This window comes from Triturus cristatus, chromosome 12, assembly GCF_964204655.1.
Source record: "Triturus cristatus chromosome 12, aTriCri1.1, whole genome shotgun sequence".
Lineage (NCBI taxonomy): Eukaryota > Metazoa > Chordata > Amphibia > Caudata > Salamandridae > Triturus > Triturus cristatus.
This window is the reverse complement of record NC_140595.1, coordinates 109,885,020-109,909,076: the sequence shown is the minus strand read 5'-3', so window position 1 is coordinate 109,909,076 and position 24,057 is coordinate 109,885,020. Positions and strand designations below refer to the sequence as shown.

Genomic DNA, 24,057 nt, shown 5'->3' with positions numbered 1-24,057 from the left:
CAATGTTTCGTGGGTGTCCTAGCACACTATTATTATGGGACTTGCAGTTTCAATAATAACATTATCATTTGTGAACAAAGCAGGCTAAGTAATGTAGGCTAAAAAGCAAGAAATAAATGGGAGTTACACATGACATGCTTTGATTACTACTAGCCGTCTCCTGCAGGGCAGGAACGCCCCTCCTCATGTTCATTATATTTTCGCGGGTGTCCTAGCACAATATTATGAGACTTGCAGTTTAGCTATTAATATCATGTTTCAAAAAGGAATGAAAAGTGTTTTAGACTAAAAAGCAATAATTTAATGGTGGGGTTACAAATGACAACGGCTCACAAAGCAGCAGCCTTACTGACCGTCTCCTGCAGGACAGAGAATACACCTCGCCGTGTTCATTCCATTACAAGAAGTACAAAAGCTCAACATTGCACTGCTCTTTCTCTGATTGAGCACAGATAACATGCTAGATAATCCCTTAATCCTGTTCATACTTCTTAACCTTTACAATCACATTTCTGAAACTATACATACTTGACTTCGTTACCACCTCATACCACTATTCCCCAATTTAATGACACACTCATCTCTAGAAGAGAAACCCTCCCTCACACATTAGCGCCTATACAATGTTGAGCATCCACCTACAAAACCCACTCTTCCCCTGGAAAGAACTTTCAAGCATTGCAATACCCCCACTATTTTGTTCTTTCCTTACCAAACTACCATACGCCATAACCAGCACCACGTTTACTCCCGACAACCAGTTGCTGCTGCCCGCCGCCATGACGCTGTGCTAGGACCCCCAAACCTTCCGAACCCCACCGCTTCCGGGCTCCCCAACTCACACCACCACCCGGAAGAAGTCTTCATAACCCTCATCACGTGACTAAATATGCATCGAGAGAAGGAAGCGCGAGGCGAGGGTCAGTACGTCGGCAACCCGCATGGCAAATTAGATGAACCATAGAATGAATGACACGGAAAGAGTACTAAAGAAAACCTCCGTCTACACGAACGAGGAGTGTGAAAAGTTAAAACCTCATCCGTCATAGAATACAATTTTTTTAAGCCAACGTTCACAATCGACATGTTCTTGATAAACATACGTTATATGACATAGTTGATTTGCTTGTGGGTTTTACACTTTTAGGATGAATACCAATTGTATGCGTAGCAATGCTCAATAAACCAATAGGCAATGATACTGCTTACTTTACTTATTTACAATTTTAGAATCGTTCAGTAATTCCTCGTGCTCTTGCTCGCCTTTCATCAAAGTTCAATATTAAAAATAATTACTTGCATAATGGCCGCTTTAGTGCCTAGAGATGACATAGAAAGCAGACTAAAATGGCGCCACCTACATTGAACGCGGCAAGCTTGGCGGCCATCTTGTCTGGTCACGTGTTACGCGCCTCTCTGTCTTGCCCCCTCCTGTATCACGTGCCGGGGGTGGCGGGTGTCAGTGTGGAAGAGGCTCAGGTAACGTCGGGAGCGCCGGCGGTTTCTATTGTTCGCGGGGGTGCGAGCGCGAGGACAGGGGGGCCTGGGACGGCCCGGGCACGCCACTGGATGGTTCGTGGACATTTCCTCCGGACCCTTCTCATAGCTATGGGCTTTTATCTGCCGGTCTTACGGAGTCTCTGGTTTGGGGCCTAGCGGGCCTCGTTGAAGCCACGGGCTCGATTGGCACACAGGCCGGGTGTGTGGGTGCATCTTGTTTGACTACGAACGTTGGGAAATTGTGTGATGAGTTTATGTCGGAGTCGCACGTACGCAACGGGTGAGAGTGTCTGGGAGCTCAGGAGCCCGGCAGTGCGCAGCGGATGGAGGGGCAAGCAGTAAGGAGGCTGTCTCTAGTCTGACGTGCATGTGTTCTCTGAGGGGAACTTTTGCACCCGAAGTGACCGAATATGGCCGTAGGAACAGCTGGAGGATTGGAAGCGTGGCATGCAGTTTGAAAGACGGACACACCCAGGGTTCCTTACCCGGCTTTGTTACTTAATGTGGCAAGTCTACTGGGCTGTCAGGGCACGTGCGGGGAAAACTGGGGAACCGACGTAACCTTTGGGAAGGGGCTGCAGACCTTAGTGCTGGCGGGAAGCTGCGTTTGGATATTAATAACTTGTCGCAATTTCAAGCCGAAGCTGCCCAACGTGCCCTGTGGTTGATACCATCAGGCTAGGTGGAAATCGTGTGGTTTGATTGAGTTAGGCGACCAAGTGGTATGATGGAAAGCGCTTTGCGCCTAAGGCTAAAGACTCTGGGGCGCAGTGGAGCATTGAGAGAGGATGATACGGAAGTCTGAGGTAGGAAAGTCCCTGCCTAGATAATAATAAAATGTTTCTACATTTGTGTGTATAAATTGTTTAAACCACTGAGGTACATAATTTAGTAAGCAAGCATTCAGAAGGTTCAGCTAGATAAAAGATAGCGAGCTGATTTCGTTGCAGTGATTTGTTAACTATCACATCTATTTGAATGTTAATATATTTAGAGCGGCCACTTTTTAGTGTCTTTGTTTAAATCTGGGTGATAATTCTGACCTTGATTAGGTGTCTGACAGGCTTTCAGGTGAATTGTTGCATCCGTCGTGTCTGCACGATTTTATATCATGTTTGTCACATGCAATTAGGGCAGGCTTTTAAGCTCCAAAGTTTCCATTGACCTTAGTTTGTTTTGCCGCCTCTGAGGAGAAACCGTTTGATTTAGTCGTTTGTTTGCATAATTCTCTCTCAAAGCGTGCTCTCTTCCGTGAGCAATATCCTTGATACATCGGAATCACCACGGTATTGTCATTGTACAGGACGAGTGGGGCTTAATCGGAACGTATTGGATCGTAGTACTTCCCTAACATTCTCTGATGCTGCTCTGGAATTCGTCACCAGATCCTCTTGAGCACCATGAAGTTTGGTTCTTTGTATGTCTGGACTTGGAGACAGGTTTTGTTGTCTTACTAGACTTGTTTTTTGCAAATATATATTTAGTGATGCTTTTGGTCCGTGGCCTTTATTTATTGACCAGTTAAATTGTCATTTGCACTTTGCTTCTGTCCTGCCCAGCATGGGGCAATGGATCAATTCACTTTAACCGGTCTGCCTTAACTTTGAATGATTGCACGAACCTTGAACACATTGATCTAGTTCCTTTCTCTTAAATGCCTAACCTGGTTCGAAGGGATTATGGCTACCATGTAAAATACAAAGGGTTGGAACGGTATACAGTAGAATGTATAATTGTTGTCAGTAACTAGTCCTATTGATGGATTATATTATTCTCACCGGAGTATTGCCCAGCTAGCTCTTTTGACATCTGTGCAGTTTTTTTCTACTTGTCCTACGTATGGAAGTGTCTAGATGAGACTTTTCTTTAAAAGCCCATGTGTTTATCTTGGGACATGGCTAAACTGTACACTTAGTTTACATCTTGTCCCTTAATAACCTCAGTTTAACACATTTGCATCTCCCTTAAAAGCTCTAAATGCCAGTTTAAGCATTGTGTAAACGAGCAGATATTAATCACGCTGCTTAGTTATACGTTGAGATTTGTTCAGCAATATTCATAGGCTGTCAACATTTATTTATGGAACCATGGATGTATGTGACTGCCTTTAACCCCCTTTCATTATTTATAGGTCATTGAGTGTGTGCGTGTTCAGAGACAGAATTCCTTGTGTCTTTAGGAATGACTAGAGATAGTAGTGCCTATTTATAGATAAGTGTTTGGTAAAGGACAGACTCGTATTCATTAAAAAAAAATCTATTTGCATTTGTTTTCCGAAGGCTGGCCTTGCATAATTAGTTTCTTCATGTTAAACACTGCCATGTTATGCTCCTGGCTCGATTGTTGACTTGGGTTGTTTGTCCTTTTAAATTCGTGCTTGATACCTTGTACTTTCAACACCTCGCATTTATTGCACTCAGTACATGCATCATAGGGCCAGCGGAGACTTCTATGGTTTGCATTGGTATTGTAAAATCTGCAATTTGCAGATGTCCAACTATGGAGGTCCCAGGTGTGGTATGTTTCCGTAATCAAACCAAGTCAAGACAGTCATATTGATGCAAGTGCTTTTTGGTCAAAGTACGGAAACAAATAATTATTTCATAGACAGCTGTAACTGAGGCACACAAAGAAATTGGTTGACCTTATTAGAATTTGGCATTTTTTGTTTACAATAAAGCCATGGTAGATAAAATGGTACCACCAGCACCACAGTAGTTTCTTAGCTATGACGAAGATGTGGCTTTTGATTGATTTTACATTTGAGAAAATTATGGAACTTGCACTGTTAGAGAAGTGTCATCTAAACCAGTAATTGCTTGTATTCCTATGTCGATATATTACAAGTAGCAATATTACACAGGCAAATGATCAGAGTGCTGGTGTAGATGATATAGTAGTGGTGCGAGGGAAACGTTTAAGATCTCGAACAGTCTTACCAAAAATAAGAAATCTTTACAATCCCAGAGATTCCAGTTGCAGCCATATTGTCAATCATAGTAGGAGGGTTGCGTTTCATGTACTTTGATTCAATCCAAAAGAAGGACCCCACTGCTATTTCCGAATCCTGCATTGACTGCTGCAGTCAAAACGTTCTGTTGCCTTACAAGGCCTGAAACATTGATATTGATCGTCCCTAAAGTCCCAGTGTTCCAGATGGCTCGCGAACCAATTAGGCATAACCTTTGCCATTAGCTTTGTGCAGAATGAAGAGTGAAATGAGCCTGGAAAGATTAGTCTCTATGAAGTTGAGTGTTTTTTAGGGTAAGGTGACTATCCCCCCTCAATTATGGAGTGTGAATTTCTGTAATAAAAGTGTAGTGGTAACAGCAACACCACGGTTTGCGAGAAGTTCACCAGAGACCCCGGTATTTGCTCTTCCATCGCCCTGACTTTGGTCCTATCGATATGACATTCGGTAATATTAGCAAGTACCACTTTCGGAGCCATATCACTTAATGAAAAGAAGCTTTAACTAGGAATCTTCCATGCAAAATCACAAAACCTACTAAACTGCAATTCTTTCTCCTGTATCTTTATTATTATTTTTATAAAGTTCGGTCTATGTAGCAGGACCCCACAGATAACTGTAATTTAAGACATTTTAATTGCCCTCACCCGTTAGAAGCAGTTGAAGTCAGTTATAAGCATTATGAAAAAAGTATCCCCGTGATAAACACATTCTTTAATGAAAGGGGTTCTTGTCAGCCATGATATAGCCACTAAATAATGCATAGGAATGTCTTTGTACATGCAGCCGTTTTAGGCCAAAGCCTACAAGACAGCACCCCCCAATTGCTTACCATTGTAATTCCCATTTGCTTGCATTCTATTTGCTGACACTGTTTTAGGTTGTCCAGCTTGAGTTCGTCCCTTCCCTAGCACAAACACTATTTACTGTATTCTTCAACCAGTAGTGGATTTCTGTAGGCAGGCTGAAATCTTGTTCTTATCTTGTCACATTTTCTGTGCGTTCAAAGACCGAGGTTAAATGTCATGCTCTGTCTTCCAGGAAGCCTTTTGTTTACTTTTCTTTCTGACTTCAAAATGAAGGATTTATGTGACAGTCATGCTAACTGGGGGAGGGAGGGGGCACTAGAAAATTCAAATGTCTTAGATGAATGGACAATATTTCAGAATGTATCGGAATAAAAAAGCACAAACTGAGCAAATTTTTTGGTAAGTCTGAAATGTGGTGGAAACAAATATTTTAATACATATCAAAACAAATCCGTACACTAGGTGAAGACATTTCCACACTATTTGTGTCCTGAATACTTTTATTAGTAAAACTGTGCCTGTGCAAATGTACGTCATTTCAATCAAAGATGTGTTGTTTGTAATGGCAGTGTGCTACCACACAATGCATATTCCACTTTACGCTATGATATGTATACTATACGTGGAGGGGCTCTCAGCCAGCCCTCTTCAGTCATTGATCCGTTTTGGTGTCATTCACATTTTCTACCACCCACTAAGGAATTCAACTTGGATACATGGGTCAGCCCACTTGAGCCACTGCCTAATTTCATTGGAGGGGCTGCAATACTGCCCTTTGACAAGGAGTACATCCAAAGTGGTTCCTTCAGTTTTTAAAAAACCATGACAATGAAACCAGCATTGACAAAGCAAAAAGGCTGGTGGTCACCACCAGAGTTAGTTAAGTCTGGCATGAGCCAATAAATAGTTATACTATACATACTTGCAAAAGGGACTTTCAATCTGCTCTTCGTGCATTGGCATGCTGTAGTCTTGTTCGGTCTTTCTGCCTATTGCGGCATATAATAGTCAGCCCTGTTCTGCTATATATCTTACTGTATTCTACTCCTGCACAGTGTGCGCATTCGTACAGTAAGCAGTCTCGTCTTGTGCCAGTGACTATGGGTGAAATATAATTCTAAATGTTAAAAAAAAAAAATTGTATTGTCTTTTAAAATATTTTAGTCCCAAGACTGAACGTTCAACTAAACTATTAATTTGTTAGCAATGGAAAGAGATCACTGTTTTTATATACGCCCATATTGCACCCTGTGAGAAGCTGTCCTGGTAAATGATGTCCACTAATGTAAGTGGGCAGCTTGCACCAGTCCCAACAACCCTTATGATGATTTAAGAGGTCTCAGACAAACTGAGAAAGGTATCCAAGTGGTAGCTGTGGAGAGCAGCCTTCAGGCTTAGCCTTGAAGGAGTATAAAGCAGCTTGTTTTACCAGAATGCAATCTTATAGCATAGGTTAAATGAAAAAGAGCCACACAAGGTATTTATAAAAATATGTATGATATAATACACTATAGTACGTTCCAGTGTCTCCCACACGGAGATGTACACAAAGCACAGAATACTACAGCAAAGGAATCACAGTAAATAGCACTAATACTCAGTGGGCGGGGGCAAACCATATACTAAGAAAGTGGTATAAGAACCACAACTTGAGTCAAGACCATGTTAAGAGGTTGTAGAATCTCTGGGGACCCAAGAAACCACCCAAGGTAAGTAGAAAGGGACCCCATGGAGGGCACGTGCAGTGAGAAAAAACAACCGCGGAATCCATACAACTCTACATGCAAGTCGCAGTTGGATTTTTAAGGATTAGGGACCCTTCCCAGTGGACACCAAGGAAGCCCCGTGGAAGACAGAAGGTTGGAGAGCTGTAGATACCGTGGTACCCAAGTTACCTATTCCAGGGGAGCCGGGTGTGAAGTGGTGTCGGAAATCGCAGTCGAACCCAATGGAGGACTTCAGGAAAGTGCCACTGATGGAAGAGGAGAAAGTGTCTGTGGGAATCCAAACGTGTTTTCTTGACGAAGAGTACATGAAAGCAGAGGGGACTGAGTCTGGGTCACTTATGAGAGACCAGGGTCTCAGTAGACAAATGTTCAGCGATGTCGTGTGCTTCAGGATAGATGGCGATGATCTGGACTCTGCAGCTGTGGGGACCAGACGAAGCTGCGCAGGAAGCCAAGAAGTTACAGGAAGAGGACCAGCAATGTCCAGGAGACCCACCACAAGCAGGGAAGTCTGGGCAAGGCTAGAGCAATCTGGGGAGCCCAAAAAGACTTAGTTGACCCTCCACAGGACCCACAGCTCGAAGACAGGAGTTGCAGGAGGACCTCATGCAGCTTTACAAAACAGGCCATGGAGCACATGGTGCATTGTGGTTGAAGATCTTTGTAGGAGAAGTTGTCAGAGGTTGGGGCTACTTGGACCCAAATGCACTTGCTGCAGAGTTGGCAACACGCATTTGCACTTGTAAAACTATGTAGTGCACATGGGTTTGGGTATTGCACCCCCCACGAGGGATACTGGGTGGGAGGCTGCTCGGGCCTCAAGGGATGTAGAAACCCACCTCCTTTGTTGTTGAACCCTTCTGAGTCCGTAGGAGCTTGGGATCAGACAAGTCAGCAGTGTTGCAGGCACCTGTGAATGCAGGGGAGTGACTCCTTCACTCCAAGGGAGATTATCTTCCGCTGTCTTGGATGCTCCACGGGCCCTGCACGGGTCCTGTATGGTTCACAGAGTGAAAGGGAGACAAAGTCGGGCCCAAACGAAGGCCAGAGTGTCCAGGCGGTCGAAGTGTAGTGGTTTCAGCTCTGAATCTTGTCCACAACTAATCTAGGGACCTACGCCCAGGTAAACCCTCAAGTACCCTAAGGAAAGGACTCCCAGGATTGGTTTGAACTGGACTATGCACAGGGACACCAAATGTGCCCCTCAAGCATACTTTCAGGCGCTGGCAAGCACACTTTCCCAGCCCCAATACACTAAATCCTATCTGGGAGGTGGTCACACCTCCCTGTTATAGGATGCCTATTCTGCCTTCCACTGCTCGAGCTTGGCTCAGCAGCAGGAGGGCAGCAATGTCTCTGGTCGGCAGCAACCATTTTGTTCTGTCCAGTACTAGAAGGCGGTAACTGGGAACACCGAGAGCCTAACAGGGCTCTCCCGGTTGGTTGAATCATACCTCCCACACCAGTAACGGGGGGGTTATAATTCCAACTTGTTTGATACTAAACATGATAGGATTCTTTGCAGCCGTTTTCGAGGGTCACGCAATGCCCCTCTATGTAGTTTTTAGCTGCTTCACTGACAACCCGGGAGAATGGACTCTGTAGGCTGCAGGGGTGTCCTGCTCATACAGGGGCACCTTCTCACTTGGAAAAAACACCCTGCCCTCAGAATTGTAAAGGCCTGCTAGAGGGGTGACTTATAGGTTTTAAGTGCAGTGACCTGTAGATATGTATGTGCACCAACTTACACAGGCTGCAATGGCAGGCCTGTGGGCCCATTTTGAATGGTCGCTCATGGGTGACACAATACATGCTGCTGCCCCTGGGAGACCTCTGGGATGCCCATTTCCTGGGTACATGGGTACCATAAGCCAGGGACTGAAAGGGGTACCCCAGTATCCAATCTGGGGTGTACCGAAGTACCTAACACAACAGTTTAAGGAGAAAGCAAATAGACTGGGGTCTTGATTAGTAGGATCCCAGTCAGACTAGCCAAACAGTTTCACACCAAGCAAAAAGTGATGGTGACCATAAAAAGCAGAAGCAGATCCTACTTTTCTCCCCCCCCCCCCCCCCCCCCCCCCAACCAGCGTGAAGAGATGAACATAACTTTGTCCAGTTGAGTCTTCATTTTCTAAATGGAAATATCTGGAGAGTCCATGTGCATTGGCAGGGTTACTCCCAGTTCTATGTTCCACTGTATAGTACATCCCCTGTAGGGAAATGGACCACCTCAGAAGTTTGGGGTTTTCATCCTTCATCTGTTTAAGCCACAAGAGGGGCTCATCATCTGTCTGAACAATGAAGTGAGTGCCAATCAAGTATGGCCTCAGCTTCTTCAGAGCCCAAACCACAGCAAAGGCCTCCCTCTCAATAGCTGACTGTTTCTCTATGGGGGTCAGCCATCTGCTAATAAAAGCTACTGACTGATCCTGACCATCATTCAATTGTGATAACCCAGCCCCTACCCCCAACTCAGATGCATCTGTTTGGACAATGAGTTCTTTGGAGTAGTTAGGACTTTGCAGAATGGGAGCAGCACACATGGCCTGCTTCAGGTCATCAAATGCCCTTTGACAGCTGACTGTCCACTGAACTTTCTTTGACATTTTCTTAGAAGTTGTCATTCAAAGGGGTCACTATGGATCCATAACCATTGACAAATCTTCTATAGTACCCAGTCAGGCCCCAGAAAGATCTGACCTGAGTCTGGGGGGTTGGAGCAACCCAGTCCACGACGGTCTGGATTTTGTTCTGCAATGGTTGAACCTGGCATCCACCCATAAGGTAGCCCTGGTACACAACCTGACTCTGCCCTGTCATTGCACTTGGTGGCCTTGATAGTTAGGCCTGCTTTCTGCAGAGTCTCCAAAACATTCTTCAGGTGGACCAGGTGATCCTCCCAGGTGGAGCTAAAGACATGCTGCACTATGGGCATCCTGACCTGTGAGAACTCTGTTCACCGGCCTTTGGAATGTGGCAGGTGCATTCCTCAAACCAAAGGGCATTACAATAAATTGATAATGCCCACTAGGAGTTTTTGGTGGTTTGGAATCCTCGGCTAGTCTGATTTGCCAATAGCCAGCAGTAAGGTCTAATGTGCTTAAGAATTTGGCTGAGGCCAGTGCCAATAAGCTCATCTGCCCTAGGAATAGGGTGAGCATCAGTCCTAGTGACTGCATTGAGTCCCCTGTAGTCACAACCTCATTTATCTCCTACCACCCTGGGTGTGAGCTTTATGGACTAGGACAACTGGACTAGCAGCCCATGGGCTATCTGAGGACCCAATCACTCCAAATTCCAGCATCTTTTGGACCTCTGTCCTGATGCAATCTCTGACATGGTCAGGCTGCCTGTAGATTTTATTCTTAACAGGTAGACAAAATGGCCGTGGGGTAGGAGCTCGGAATTTGAGCTCCCGGCTGTGTATCTTCAACAAACTGGAAATCCCCCCCCCCATCCATATTGCCAAAAGAACCAGGACTCACCGGAACCGATCAGGAGTAGAACCGGGGTGACGGCGAGCCTGAATCTGAGTGAGTTCAGAGTCCTGTGCCCGATGCCTCTAGGACGGCTCTCGCTCCTGTCTGAGATGGTTGTCGAGACGGTGGCCGCCAAACGACCCCTGGACAGCCCTGATCTGGACCCGCGGGAGTTGCGAGGCTGACGGTTGGCCACACATGGGCACTGGTTGCTGGGAGCCAGGATCGGAGTGCATTTCTCTGTCTGTTCTGCCTAGAATGCCATCCCAAAAGAGACTTACTGCCCCCAAAATGGCAGCTCCACTCTTAGCTCTCCCCACAACTTCTAACACGCCCCGCAACACCTTGCGGCGCAAATCCCGACTTCTCCCACCATGCCCAGACCGGAGGAGACCTTTGATTGAAGACACCAGCAATGGACCTACAATGAGCACTGTCTCGTAAGTTGAGTCTGCCTGACCCAGTGATGGCTGCCACCCGGTAACTCCTGTCCACTTGAAGTTACGTGCGTGACCCGGTCCCTCCATATGAAGCAGGCCTCCTCCCAGACCACGGACACCCCCCTCACTTGCACCACAGGGCTTTACTCATCTTAAGAACGTTGACCTGGCTCAATAATCTCTGCCCCAACGTTTGAACCTGTTCTCAAGATGGCTGCCCTCCCACTTTCCTCTGGGCTATAGAGAAGCATGGGGGCAGACTGAATTCAAACTTTAAAGGACTCGTCCCCCCTGCCGTATTTCAAGATGGCCACCTCAGTGAGACCCTCCGCAATATTCTTTCCTCTCCAGGTCTAAAATCATTGGCCATAGTTCGGACCTTGCCCAGCCTTCACTGGACCCTATTCCCACTCACCCACCAGGACCTTTACTCTGAGAACTTCCCCTCGACAGCTGAGACCTAGCCTTTTTGACTGATGCCCGGTGGAGCTACCTCGCGAGCTAAAGGGGAGATGGGCTACGGATTCCCTCCTTGACCATCACCTACTCAGCCGGTCTTTGGGCAAACCCTCCTACGTCTCTCCTGACTGTATCTCCCTCCTCCCCCCTACCCCTCTCCGCTCTACTCTTCTCCACTTTCCAGCTACTGACCTATGCCCTCACCTGTCCTAGCCCTTAGTCCCCACCCTGTTTATCTGTGAACTTTCGCTCGTCAATTGAGACCTAGCTATTTTGACTGATGCCCGATGGAGCTACCTGGTTTAGTTAAAGGGGAGACGTGCCGGGGATTCTCACCTTGGACGTCACCTACCCAGTCTGTCTTTGGACAGAGTCCCTTTCGTCTCTCCTGTCGTCTCTTCCCCCATCCTCCCTCGGTCTCTCCTCTCTCAATGTTTTTTTTTTTGACGTGTAGTTATTTTGTTACATTGTGGAACCTAATGTAAAGCGCTCTGATACCTTCAGGTCTAACCAGCGCTATATAAAACTTTAAATAAAATAAACAAAATAAACAGGTAGACTTTCACCCCTATCCACTTCATGGGTACACCAGGTGGTTTGACTGGGTATCAAAGAAAACATATGCCTGGATTGATTTAGGACCTTCCTGCAATCAATCTGCTGTTGGTCAGTGAGGCTGCCTGTCAAGGTTACACAATCTACTGACCCATCAGTTTTGTGAACGATCAGGGAGAGGGTCACTCTCTTCCTCCTGCCCCTCATCAGTTCCCATGAGCAAGCCCATGTCAGCCCTGTCCACAAAAGGGTTGGGCCTGTTCACATGGAGTACCCTGTGGGGGCTGAAGTGCCAAGGTCCACCAGATAGGTGACCTCACCTTTTTGCTCAGTGGTGCTGTGTGGCACACTCCAATTATCTTGGAGTGCTCCTGGGGACACAGGCTCCAACACCCACACCGTCTGGCTTGGCTGGTAAATAGTAAAGACAGCCTTTTGGTCATGCCAAGCTTTTTGAAATTTTGACTGGCCTCCAGGTTTTTACTTGCCATCTTCATGTACTCAGCCATCCTGGAGCGGAGACCAAGTACATAGTCCACTATGTCTTGTTTGGGAGGTTTGAGTGGTAACTCCCATCCCTCCTTTACTAATCCCAAGGGACCCCTAACTGGATGTCCAAACAGAAGTTTAAAAGGGCTGTAGCCAACCCCCTTCTGAGGGACCTCTCTGTAGGCAAAGAGATGGCAGGGCAAAAGAACATCCCATTTTCTCCTAAGCTTTTCTGGGAGGCCTATGTTCATGCCCTGGAGGGTTTTGTTTAACCTTTCAAGCAACCCATTGCATTGAGGATGATGGGGTGTGGTGAATTCGTAATTCACCCCACATTCCTCCCACATTGCAGTAATATACCTTGACATGAAGTTTGTACCTCTGTCAGTTAAAACCACCTTAGGGAAACCCACTCTGGAAAAAACTCCCAGGAGGGCCCTGGCCACCACAGGAGATGTGGTGGTTCTAAGTGGAATGGCTTCTGGGTACCTAGTGGGAAAGTCCACCACCACTAGAATGTAATTGTGCCCAGATGCTGTAGGAGGGTTCATGGGACCAATATCAATCCCAACCCTCTCAAAGGGAGCCACCACCACTGGAAGTGGTATCTTGGGGGGGGGGGGGGGGGGGGGGGGCTTTGTAGTGCCACCTGCCTTACCACTGGCCTGGCTAGTGGCAGAGGAGCGACAAAACTCCTTTGTGTCCTCAGACATGTGACGCCAGTGACGGGGAGGGACACACCTGTCCCACATCTTACTTTGGCCTAGGTGTCCTTCCAAGGGAATGTCATGTGTTAGGGTGAGTAGGAGGTCCCTAAACTTCAGAGGGATAACCAACCTCCTGGTGGCACCAGACTTGGGGTCTCTACCCTCTGAGTAAAGGAGTCTTTCATCCCAGTCGATCCTGTGGGACCCACTGACACTCCCAGCAGAAGCTTGCTGTCTGAGGGGTTCAAGAGGGGGGCAGGTTTGGTGTTCCAAACTCAAGTCTGCGCTGTAAGGGCCCCCTGTCCCAAGAACTCAACCTGATCAGGCTCAAGTTCATCTGGGACAGTTCCTTCACAGGGACTAAGAGCATCTCCCTGATGAGACTGATCCTCACTCTGAGTCTGGTGGGTGGGGTGGAAGACACAGCCTTACCCCCCCACCCCTGCTCCTTCTCTTGGAAGTAGTCTATAGAGGGTATTTGCCCTTAATCAGTAAGGCTAGGACAATATTATAAAGCTCACAACACGCATGCCAATACTGATAGTTGCTCACACATCAACCTGTGCGATCACACGTGATACTCATTGTGACCGAAATACATTTTTCTTTTGTTTAATTCTTTTAAGTTTGAACTTCAAAATTGCAAAATCGAGTTTTGACAAACTAAATGGTTTTCACAAAAATACATTGAACACATTTTACATAAACCACACCCATATTAACACATACATTGCATATATTCTTCACACTTATTGGACAACAAAAAACATGACCTAGACAAATTAAACTTTTCAAAAATGAAAAAGCCCGAGTTCCAATTTTCAAGAACGCGACAAAGGAAAAATTAACAGGGCAGAAATGTCTCTGGTCAGCAGCAACCATTTTGTGCTGTCCTGGATTAGAAGGCTCGTACCGGAAACACCGAGAGCTTAATGGAGGGCTCTTTCGGAGGGTGGAATCATACCTCCCACACCAGTAAAGGTGTGGGAGTATGATTCCAACAGGTTTGATACCAAACATGATAGGATTCGTTGCAGCCTTTTTCGAGATGGTCATCGTGCAGTCACGCGATGCCCCTCTATGTAGCATATGTCTGCTTCACTGACAACCCGGGAGAATGGACTCCGTAGGGTGCAGGGGTGTCCTGCTCATGCAGGGGCACCCTCTCACTTAGAACCAAGTGCCCTGTCCTCAGGATTGTAAAGGGGTGACTCGTTGATATGGTAAAACTATATATTTCGCAAGTGGTGCATGCACTAACTTACACAGGCTGCAACTGCAGGACCTTTTTGAATGGGTCTCATGGGTGGCACAATACATGCTGCAGCCCCTGAGAGACCTCTGGGGTACCTATGCGCTGGGTACATAGGTACCATGTACGAGGGACTGACAAGGGTACCCCAGTATCCAATCTGGGGTGTTTTCTGGGTACAGAGGGATGTGAGTCATTATTCCCTCTGTTTTGAAAAGTGTATTATATAGTCTTGAACTTTGTGAAGACTCCATTTCCTCATTCAGTTTTTCAAGCAAAGTTTATTACTTCTTGGGCAGCATGGTTTTTATGATAAGTCATCTGTTTTCTGAGAACTCCTTGATCATGAAAACCTTTCCTTGCACTATAGTGGCTATCCAGTTTTTTGTGTGCAGTTCATACATCATTAAAAAAAAGTAGGTCTTTTCTGGGCTCCTTCATTTAAATATTGCAAGTTAAGCTGAATGAAATGTAGTTACTCTGGTGCCCTGTTTTAGAAGAACCTGGGGTGTTGACTGCATGGTTCAGAGACTGAATTCCTATTAACTGACAGTAAAGCAGGAGTCACTAACCTTTTCTATGCCTGAACGCATCCCTGTGAAATGTTTGATTAATGTTCGCAACCCCCTACAAGTCTCTCGCTGGATTCCTATCCAGCATACAGTACATACTTTCCCTTTTTTTTGGACCCCTGGTTGGGATCACCTGTAATAAAGGATGACTGCTTCCAGAAACTGCTTTACAGATGAATTGAACTGTATGTTGAAATGTTTATAGGCTACATAAATGTAAAGAGCACACTTTCTTGATTGACACATGCAGACGAGCAGAACAGCCAGTCATCCCCAGCGCTTGTTCTCATTTATTGTTCACAGGGGAAAGTGAGCTTCCATAGTACATCGTGAAGTGTACCACCAGACCATTGTTGGCTTATTCAATGAGTGGGTAGCAGCATCAGACTGGCTTCTGTGGGTGTACATCTGTAGAGTTAAAATTAGCATTTGATTGGCTGCAGTATGCACACAAGATCAATTCATAATGAAAACGGAGAACTCTTTCCTTATGTACTTGTATCCATGAATTGTCCCAAATCTTGTACGTATGTGGGTCAAGCTCAGCTTATTTATTAGTATTCTCAGGAGCTACAAAATATGGACAATTTGTATTGCATGATAGGAGCAGCATTGTTTATCACCCCTGCTCTGGATTGTGCAGATTGCCTTCGAATTGAAGGGTAAATACCGCCACAATTTTTTAATACAGTTCATGTGCAAGTCTGTAATTGACTCTTCTTTACTGCGGGAGTTTTCCAACTGCTGAAGCACCAGTTACTGGAATTGCCACTTGGGCTCCATCTAAATAAATTTGATGTGCAACTTAATATTTAGTGTCTGTGCACACATGTAGCTATTGTCTCAAGTATCTATAAGCAGAGCAGAGGGTGGGTTATTTTTCTTTTTTCCATTTCCTTAATATTGTTATCCAGATCGCATGCAGCCTTATGATTGTGACTTTAGGCAGGGTTTGGTAACACAGCCTTACTCTCCTTTACAGAATTCTACTTTGTAAATACTGTTCTTTGTATATACTGTAAATGATGACCTCGGTGGGGGCAAACCGAGCCCGGGGAAGCTGGGAACAGACACAGACACAGAGCCAGACACAGCACAAACAGCGGCCACAGGTAAGGGCATTCAAGATGTCAATTTGTGGTTAAAGTGGTAGACTGAGCCAGAGAGGTGAATGATGATGGGTGATGTCATTGTTAACTGGGTATGTTTTTGAGTACTTTTAGCATTGGATTTGGTGCAAAGTTTAGACTATTAAAGCTTCAGTGATTTAGAAAATTGGGGAGGTTCCTAGTGAAATTGAATCGGTGCTGGGTTTCATTGACTCGTCGTTGTTGGATTTAACAATAGCCTTTAAATGAAAAGGCTTTTTCAAAATGCAGCCTTGAGTTTTCCTTCCGCTTGTGGTCTGAAAGAGGAGGCCCTCCGTAGTGAAGAAAATGCACCCAATTGGTGATTGGATTAAAATCGCTTTGTGGTCCATGTATGTCAGTTCTAAAGTAGAAACAATGTTGACTAAAGCTTGGCAGGACTAGATATGGACATGGATATGGCCTGCTGAGTGAGTTGGTCCATGTACATGTTATAGCAAATCAAAGGCCGAATAAATACACTGTGGCTTCCTTGTCAGCAAGATAAAATCGTTAGTTGCTAGAGAGATTGACTCAAGTATTGAAGTAATAACGTTCTTCACATGGCTAGCGAGTCTGTAAATTAATAACATTTCATTTGATTCATTTGTATTGAAATTTTAAATGAGAAATATTGATGATATATTCTTAAAGGAACGTGACTTGATAGTCCATGAGGAGACAAATCAATTTTTATAAATCGCATGGATCCGTTGGCTAATTTGAAAGGATAACCAGGAAGTATCTTAAGATCAGGGGTGAGTCCACTTTAAGCAGGTTTCTGTTTTAAATGCAGAATCAAAATTAATCTTCCAGACTCTTCCCCTTAGTCACAGCTTGAAAGTTATGCAGGTCGATTGTAAATTCTAGAAAACAAGGGGGGTTGTTGTGAATATCACGTGTGCAGTAGATATTTGGTTGCACTAGTGAGGAACTTCAAAATAATACGTTCAGTGCTACACAGGTACAAATCATTTAACAGCAGTATTAAGTCCTAGCTTACCAGCTGCGGAAAAAAGACTGGGCAGTGGCATGGGCCCTGGATACGGTGTTCGCATAGAGGGAAGCAGACAGGCTTGCCTTTACCGCGCTTCTCTCTGCTGGCAGTCTTAAGACATGGGCGGATGACGTATCCCAACTTGCAATGAGTAGAGAGCGCACTTCCAATAAGGCGTCTCTAAAACGGCACAATTAAGAATGAAGTAAAAATGGCTGATGCTCCTGTCGTAATACAAGTGGATCATGATGTTGAATTAAAATAAGCTTTGGCAAAGCCAATAGGTCTCACTTATTCAAGTGTTATGTTCTTTGTGAATGTTTTAGCCATTTCTCGAATGCACTACCCTATATTTCCCCCTATACCCCTTTCAATATATCCTTTACCTCCACTCTGACTCATCCCAAACCTAATTCTACTACTATGAGCGCCAGAATAACCCTTTCTAGACTCTTCCCTCATCCATCCCTCCTTGGATCACCCCCAAACCTCATTTTAATACTATGATTTCCCAAACAACCAGTCTAAATTCTTCCCTCACCTATCCCTCCTTGGACTTATCCCAAAGCTCATTTTACTACTATGATCTCCCAAAACCATTTTTAGAGATCCTTTCCTCCTCTATCGCTCCTTATACTCATCCCAAACCTCCTCTTACTACTATACTTTCCTAATAAACACTTTCTAGACTCTTCCCTCTTCTACTCCCATATTATCCTTTTCAGTTCAACTAACACTGTCTGCTGCTCAAATAACTCACATTTCACTAGGTTCCATAGTTTTGGGTTACTCGCCGAAAAGCGCTTAAACGCCACGTATGGGGTAGTAAGCGTTATATAAATACAATTGCAATGCAATAATTGTTTTGCAAGCTTTTGGCATGACTAGTCATCAGACTCCTGCTGTTAACCCCAGATATTAGGATCTTTTTCTGACTAGATATTCAAGCTTCAAATAGCTTCCTCTGGGCACAGTTGGAATTATCCAGTGGCTCTAATAACTGAATCGCCAGTGACTAGCCAGCCTGTGTAATTGCCATACATGAAGTGTCCTAGGTTTTCTCCTGTCTTACCGAGGATCAAAATTAGGGCTATTGTGATGGGTGAGTGGAAGGTATCTTTATTTTTTGGTCCTGTCTACACTATCATACAATAGCTCTAGCATAGGACTAAAACATTTAGTCACCTTTCAAAAGTGTGAGGGAATGGTAAACAAGGTATAGCTATTAAATGCATATGGCCCATAGTAGTGCTTAACCCCTTCAGTGCCCATGACGAGATAGTCTCGTCATGGAGTGCGGTTGCGCTGTGCCCATGATGAGACTATCTCGTCATGAACCCCGCCCGCTAATGCAACGCCCGGCACAGGGCGGGGCACTGAAGAGGTTAATGTTTAAGGCGTAAACCTGTTGCATGACAGTAATGCTCAAAACTGCTAAAATCTGAGAGGTGATAGGACTGTCACTAAACATAACCATATGACCTGCAACTGCAGAAAAAAGTCCATGTTGATGCCTCGTACAAAATTTCCTTTCAGGCAACTGCAGAACAGATCCGAATTGCACAGATGATTTCTGATCACAACGACACAGACTTTGAAGAAAAAGTGAAACAAGTGAGTATTGTATATATTAATCTTGCTTGTTTTATTATGTTGGATGTATTGTGCTTATCTGAGCATTGCTAAATAGTGAACCAGTAAAGCTCTACAACAAGAATGGGGCCCTGCTAGCTGTGCACTCCACTTGGATTTAAGGTTAAAACATCCTAGTACGATTAAGTTCATTAGATACCGAAGCCAGTTCCTTTCCTCAAAGTGAAAAGTTGATGTAATGGTAGGTGTAGTGCATGCCAATGCTTACATCGTTTTTATATCCTAGATCTGGTCTGAGATACACTGCGACATGTGCTGCCTGAGCGGTTCTACTAAACATGACACTTGGTGTTCCATGTCTTGTTCAGCATTGTTTCTCTTTGAAAAAGTCTAATCACCTTAAGTGATATTGTATTTGCATGATAGTTAGGCAGATATATTAGTTGCCCATTGGGTAATTATTGGTATTTCTCTTGAGCTGTAGTTATATTTTGACTACGCATCTGCTTGAGCTAAGATTCTACCAATTTGAGGTTTGTCTGAATTTCATCTTTATATCTAATGGGGGAAAATGTTAATATTGGATTGGCTTAATTTGATCTTCCGTATCTAAAATGTGCAAAAAAACATGTTTGCTTAGTATGCGCCTGCTACTTATTTTATACAGACTGAATGATGGCAAGTGTTTTCCCGAATGAACCTGCAGTTTCACATTATCCAAAATAATCAAGTATTTTCCTGATAAGTTGTTAGCCCGCAAATCCTGTGTAATAAGTATTTCGTACTAATCCTCTGTTTTGTTCTGCAGAAGAGATTACTTATTTCTGTAGTGTCACTTGCCTATCAACATAAAGACACATTAAGTTTGAGTTCATTTTAATTTGCAGAAGACTTGATTGTGTAACCATAAATCTTTAAAGCTTCTCATTTGCCACTCCTTTGTGTGTTAAAAAAAAAATGGAACAACATGTCATTTTTTTTGAGGGTTTACTTCAATTCTTCATTCATTTGGCCTCATTCGAGGAACTACCTTTCTTTGTAGAATATAATGGTTGTAAATTTTATTTCTTGAAGGTTATGTACCCTTTCTGGTTCTCGGTGTTCCACACTGAAGACCTACTAAAAGACAATTGGTGTATTTCTCAAGGCTTTTACTTCAGTGAGCAGTTGGCATTCCTGTCTATACTGTGGCAAGATGTGCCGTCAAACTACTTTGTTTACATGCAGTTACCATTAGCAACCCAACAGCTAAAGTAGAGTATTGTTTCAGACAATGGCAGTGTCCCCTAGTGATCTGTTGAGTGAGGTGCTTTGCACAATGTTTTTTTATGGGGGTGCAGTTTACCTAGAATCTCTTGTGATTGGAGGATTTGTACATGGCAGTGCGCTACTTTTCAACGCTCGACACCACAACATATTCCATTTTGGTGCCACAGTTGCAAATGGGCTTCTGGCTTTGCGGAATCTTTTCTTCTCGGCTAGTCTGTTTGTCCAACGTGCCTTTATTCATGTTATAGTTACTTTGGAATGTGCCTGTATTTTATTTTCACTACGTTACTTGAGTCCTTTTTGCTGCCCCTTGAACCACTGTTTTAGTTTATAATTAGTTGGAGTGGTGGGTATATGATGTTCAGGGTTTCCCTTGTTTGGTTGTTTTTAGGTAGACCTTCTGGTGCCAGTTTTCTAAAGCCTGAGGCAATATGTAGTTTATTGGTAAAGTCGTCAGCCAGAAAACTTGGACACTGAGCTGTAATGTCTACTGGCCAATAGTAGTTCATCATTTTTTATTTTCACTTGTATGTTAGGTTCTTTATGGCACAACAGTCTTGTGGTGGTAGTATGGGTTGAATGATTAGCACCTACATAAGCTGCATCATTTTTCTACTCAGATCTGTGGTTTAAGTTTGACCTTGCTGTGCTGCCCAATTATCCATTTTGATGGTGTGAGCCTGATCATCTGTTTCATCTTGTTTTATGTGGGTTTTATCTGTTAATGGCTTTTTTCTTTTACAGCTCATCGATATCACAGGAAAGAATCAGGATGAGTGTGTGATCGCTCTACATGACTGCAATGGCGATGTCAACAGAGCCATCAACGTGCTGCTTGAGGGAAACCCTGACACAGTAGGGAATCTATTGATTAATCTCTACTTAGCTCATAAATAGTTGTCTCCTTGTGACACCCTCACTTCTTAGTGCTCTAAATAGTAGTGTTAAAATTAAGATGTATTTTGGACATTCTGAAAGCCAGCCCGTTTTACACTCCAATCGGCATAAAGAAAATAATAAGGCTCTGCTTCCATGGTGCTCAGCAGATCTGTTCTTAATTAAATGTGTTAAAGCTACAAAATAAGGTTATGAAAATTGCCTCGTTTAAAAATTATTGTAATACACATTTTACCTATACTATTAATCATTCCACTTGACATCTTGTTAGTACATCTGAAATAAATCCTGCTGCACACTGTCTCTGCTGGTAAAAGCCTTCACCTGTTTTTAATATCTGGAGCGGAAAACATTTGTGAAACATTTTTTAAGGTTGACATGCCTAGCCAATAATCAACCTTATTTTATTGTAAATCGTCATATGTAATCTGCTCCTTTTCATTGCGGTGGGCTCTTACAGGTTGAGGAAAGACCTGCAGTTAAAAAAAAATATAATTATTGCAAGATCTAGCTCTTAATTTGGCCACCATGTATTTGGTTTTTATGATACCTGCTCAGCCAGAAATGTGTCCTTGTGTCTCGGTGAATGTGCTCAAAATGAGGGACTGCGAGAAAGTGCCATCTTTCTTGCATGGTATGCCCCCACTTTTTGCTGAATTGCAGATGTACTTTGACTGAGTGTGCCCAGGGCCTGTGTTCCTTCTCTAAAACTGCATGAAGCCTAAAACCCAATTGGAATCTCTGGCCACATGGCAGCCCCTGGTAAATGGTACCCTAGGTACCCAAGGCCCTGTGACCAGAGAAGGCCCCTAAGGTTGCAGCACTTATTGTGCCACCCTTAGAGGCCCTGTACCCTGACACACATACACTGCCTTTGCAGGCTGTGTCTTGGTGCAGAACAAAACAGTCGACATGGCACACATCCCTGTGTGCCACGCCCACAAACACACTGCCCTGGAATACCTCAGTCACCCCTCTAGCTGGGTGCACTATGCCAGTGGTGAGGGTACAGGTGCATGAGCCCTGTACCCCTACAGTACCCAGGTCCATTCCTGGGCTTTGTAAGTGCAGTGCTACCATTAAGAGTATATGGTGCTGGGAGGTCGTCATCACAAACTCCACAGCACCATGATGGCTACACTGAAGACTGAAGTTTGGTATCAAACTTCTCAGCACATTAAACCCACACTGATGCCAGTGTGGGATTTAATGCAAGATGCACGACAGAGGGTAACTTAGAGTTGACCGCGAACCTAACGTACAATCCACGTCCTGTCTGAGAGGCTGCCACCCATCAGACATGTTGCTGGACCCCTGGGGTAGAGAGCCACCCGCTCTCCTGGGCCTGCAACAATGCACGTCCTGGACGAGGTGCTAGGTCTCCTCCCCAGGATGGGCAGGGGGAAGCTTCAAAGGCATGCCGCCTTTGTGAGCCTTCCCAGACCACTTGCTGTACTCAGCAAATGGTCCCCACCGGTTCTAGCCCCCACTCTGGCGGGAAGACTGGCGGGAAAGCCCAAGTGAGGAAAGGGGGGTGCCAGCCTCTGCCAACCCCACCCCTCAACCCCACCCCTCAGGTGGGGGAGGCGAGGTGAAGCACATCTCTGGGCTCTCCCCATCTTGAAGATGGGGAGCCCTGCCCAATCAGGACTAGGCTCCTGCCCCCCCTCCCACTGGAGAGTGGCAGGATAGGGGGTGTACCCACCCCAGGGAATGGACCTGACCTCTACCTACCTGTAACTCCCCTAAATGTAGTATTTAGGGGCACCCTGAGCCTTCCTTCCTCAGATTCCGAAGCAAGAAGAACCAGAAGAAAGACCTGTCGTGCAGCTGCTAACCAGGAAGACACCAACTGACTTGGCCCCAGCCCTACAGGCCTGTCAACCCTTGAACCTGCTCCTGCTGAAACCTGCGACTCCAGTGGTCAGCAACCTCAAACCCCAGAGGACCTGGCTGCCTTGTGACTCTAAAAGACTGGGACTCCCATGAGCAGTGGTTCTGCTCAAAGCAAGCAACAAACCCCTGGTGCCAGCCAGGAACCGCAACTCCTGCACCTTCCTGGCCTGTGCCGGAGTGGACAAAGACCACGAAGACGCCCCCCCCCAGCGACTGACCAAGAATCCGGCACCCAAGGACCTTCCTCGACGCTCCGGATGCCTGCAGCCTCAGAACAAGGGACCCTTCTAACCGCGACCAGCCGAGGGTAAGATTTCCCGATGCCAAAAGGCACCCCTGCACCTGGTGCCCTGCCGCCCCCTGTGCCCAACTCCTGGGTGCCTACCTATCTTACAGCTTCCCAGCTTACCTCGCGAAGTTGTGGTCGCACCTGAAGAATCTTCGTCCCCGAGCTTGCAGCCTGTTAATCTGGTAGCTTCTCCATTGAAATACATTGAGCGCCCGACGGCTCAAAAGCACCCTGCACCCAGCCGCCAGAGTGCCTCTGGGAGTGCAACCTCTATCCTACTTTTCATCCCCCACTTGCCCTGAGTGAGTGACCAGGAGCCCAGCTCCCACAGCCGCGTGACCTGCTTGCTAGCAGCCACCAACCAAAGGCCCCCTGCCCGCCATAGGCTAACATTGGGCCTAACTCTCTCTGCACCCGGCTGCCCCAGTGCCACTGAGGGTGTAGCAACTGTACCTACCTGACCCTGGGAGGAGACCCCTGAGTCTATGCCCAAAACCTGAAAGCCGATAACTCACTTTTTCTCCATAGGCTAACATTGACTGGTTTCACTTGGAAATTCTTCTAAGTGTCGAGTTTTGAAACTTTAAAATATTCACCAAAAATCAACCGAATAACAAACGAAATTACTCACGTGTTATCAGGAGAGATCCCAGTGCTGGATCTTGGTGCCCCGCACTAACCCTGAAAGGCAATCACAACTGTACTTACCGATAACTTGATTTTCCTCCATAGGATAGCATGTCGATTTTTGAAACATACAAATATTCCTTAATCGCCTGTGTAACAAACTATTTCTTTCAACTGTTTACAGGAAATGCACCAGGGTTGAATCTAGGATCCAACCCGGAGTAAGAATCATACGCAAAGTAATTGAAATTGCATTTACTTAAAATCTCCCAGTTTAGTTTATTTCATTTATAGAGCGCTTGGTGTGTCCCCGCGCTGAGACATAGGGGAGGGAGAGCTGATACAATTTGGAAAGCACTTGCTAGACATCTGAGATTTCCGTACTGCTGAACAGCCAGG

At 45.2% G+C, this 24,057-nt stretch overlaps 2 protein-coding genes across 40 annotated transcripts in view; one reads left to right on the top strand and one right to left on the bottom strand.

Moving 5' to 3' along the window:
- The window catches only part of LTAP1 (lipid transport auxiliary protein 1), a 69,665-nt gene extending 68,680 nt beyond the window's left edge, over nucleotides 1-985 (bottom strand). The window contains exon 1 of the mRNA XM_085638903.1: nucleotides 713-985. Coding sequence (XP_085495029.1) covers nucleotides 713-781 — 69 coding nt within the window. The 5' untranslated portion in view covers nucleotides 782-985. The remainder of the gene's footprint in view (nucleotides 1-712) is intronic.
- A 392-nt stretch (nucleotides 986-1,377) lies between these two features.
- Nucleotides 1,378-24,057, top strand: part of UBAP2L (ubiquitin associated protein 2 like) — a 658,575-nt gene continuing 635,895 nt past the window's right edge. For 18 of the 39 annotated variants that reach the window (XR_014972281.1, XR_014972278.1, XR_014972269.1 and 15 more), the window contains exons 1-4: nucleotides 1,462-1,572; nucleotides 15,946-16,075; nucleotides 18,624-18,701; nucleotides 20,694-20,804. Coding sequence is in view for 24 of the 39 variants with exons in the window: in XM_085638891.1 (XP_085495017.1) it covers nucleotides 15,986-16,075; nucleotides 18,624-18,701; nucleotides 20,694-20,804 (279 nt within the window). In the remaining 15 variants the exon portion in view is untranslated. Of the gene's footprint in view, nucleotides 2,307-15,945; nucleotides 16,076-18,623; nucleotides 18,702-20,693; nucleotides 20,805-24,057 lie in introns of all 39 variants that reach the window. The other 21 variants (XR_014972273.1, XR_014972279.1, XM_085638901.1 and 18 more) reach the window with 10 other exon arrangements.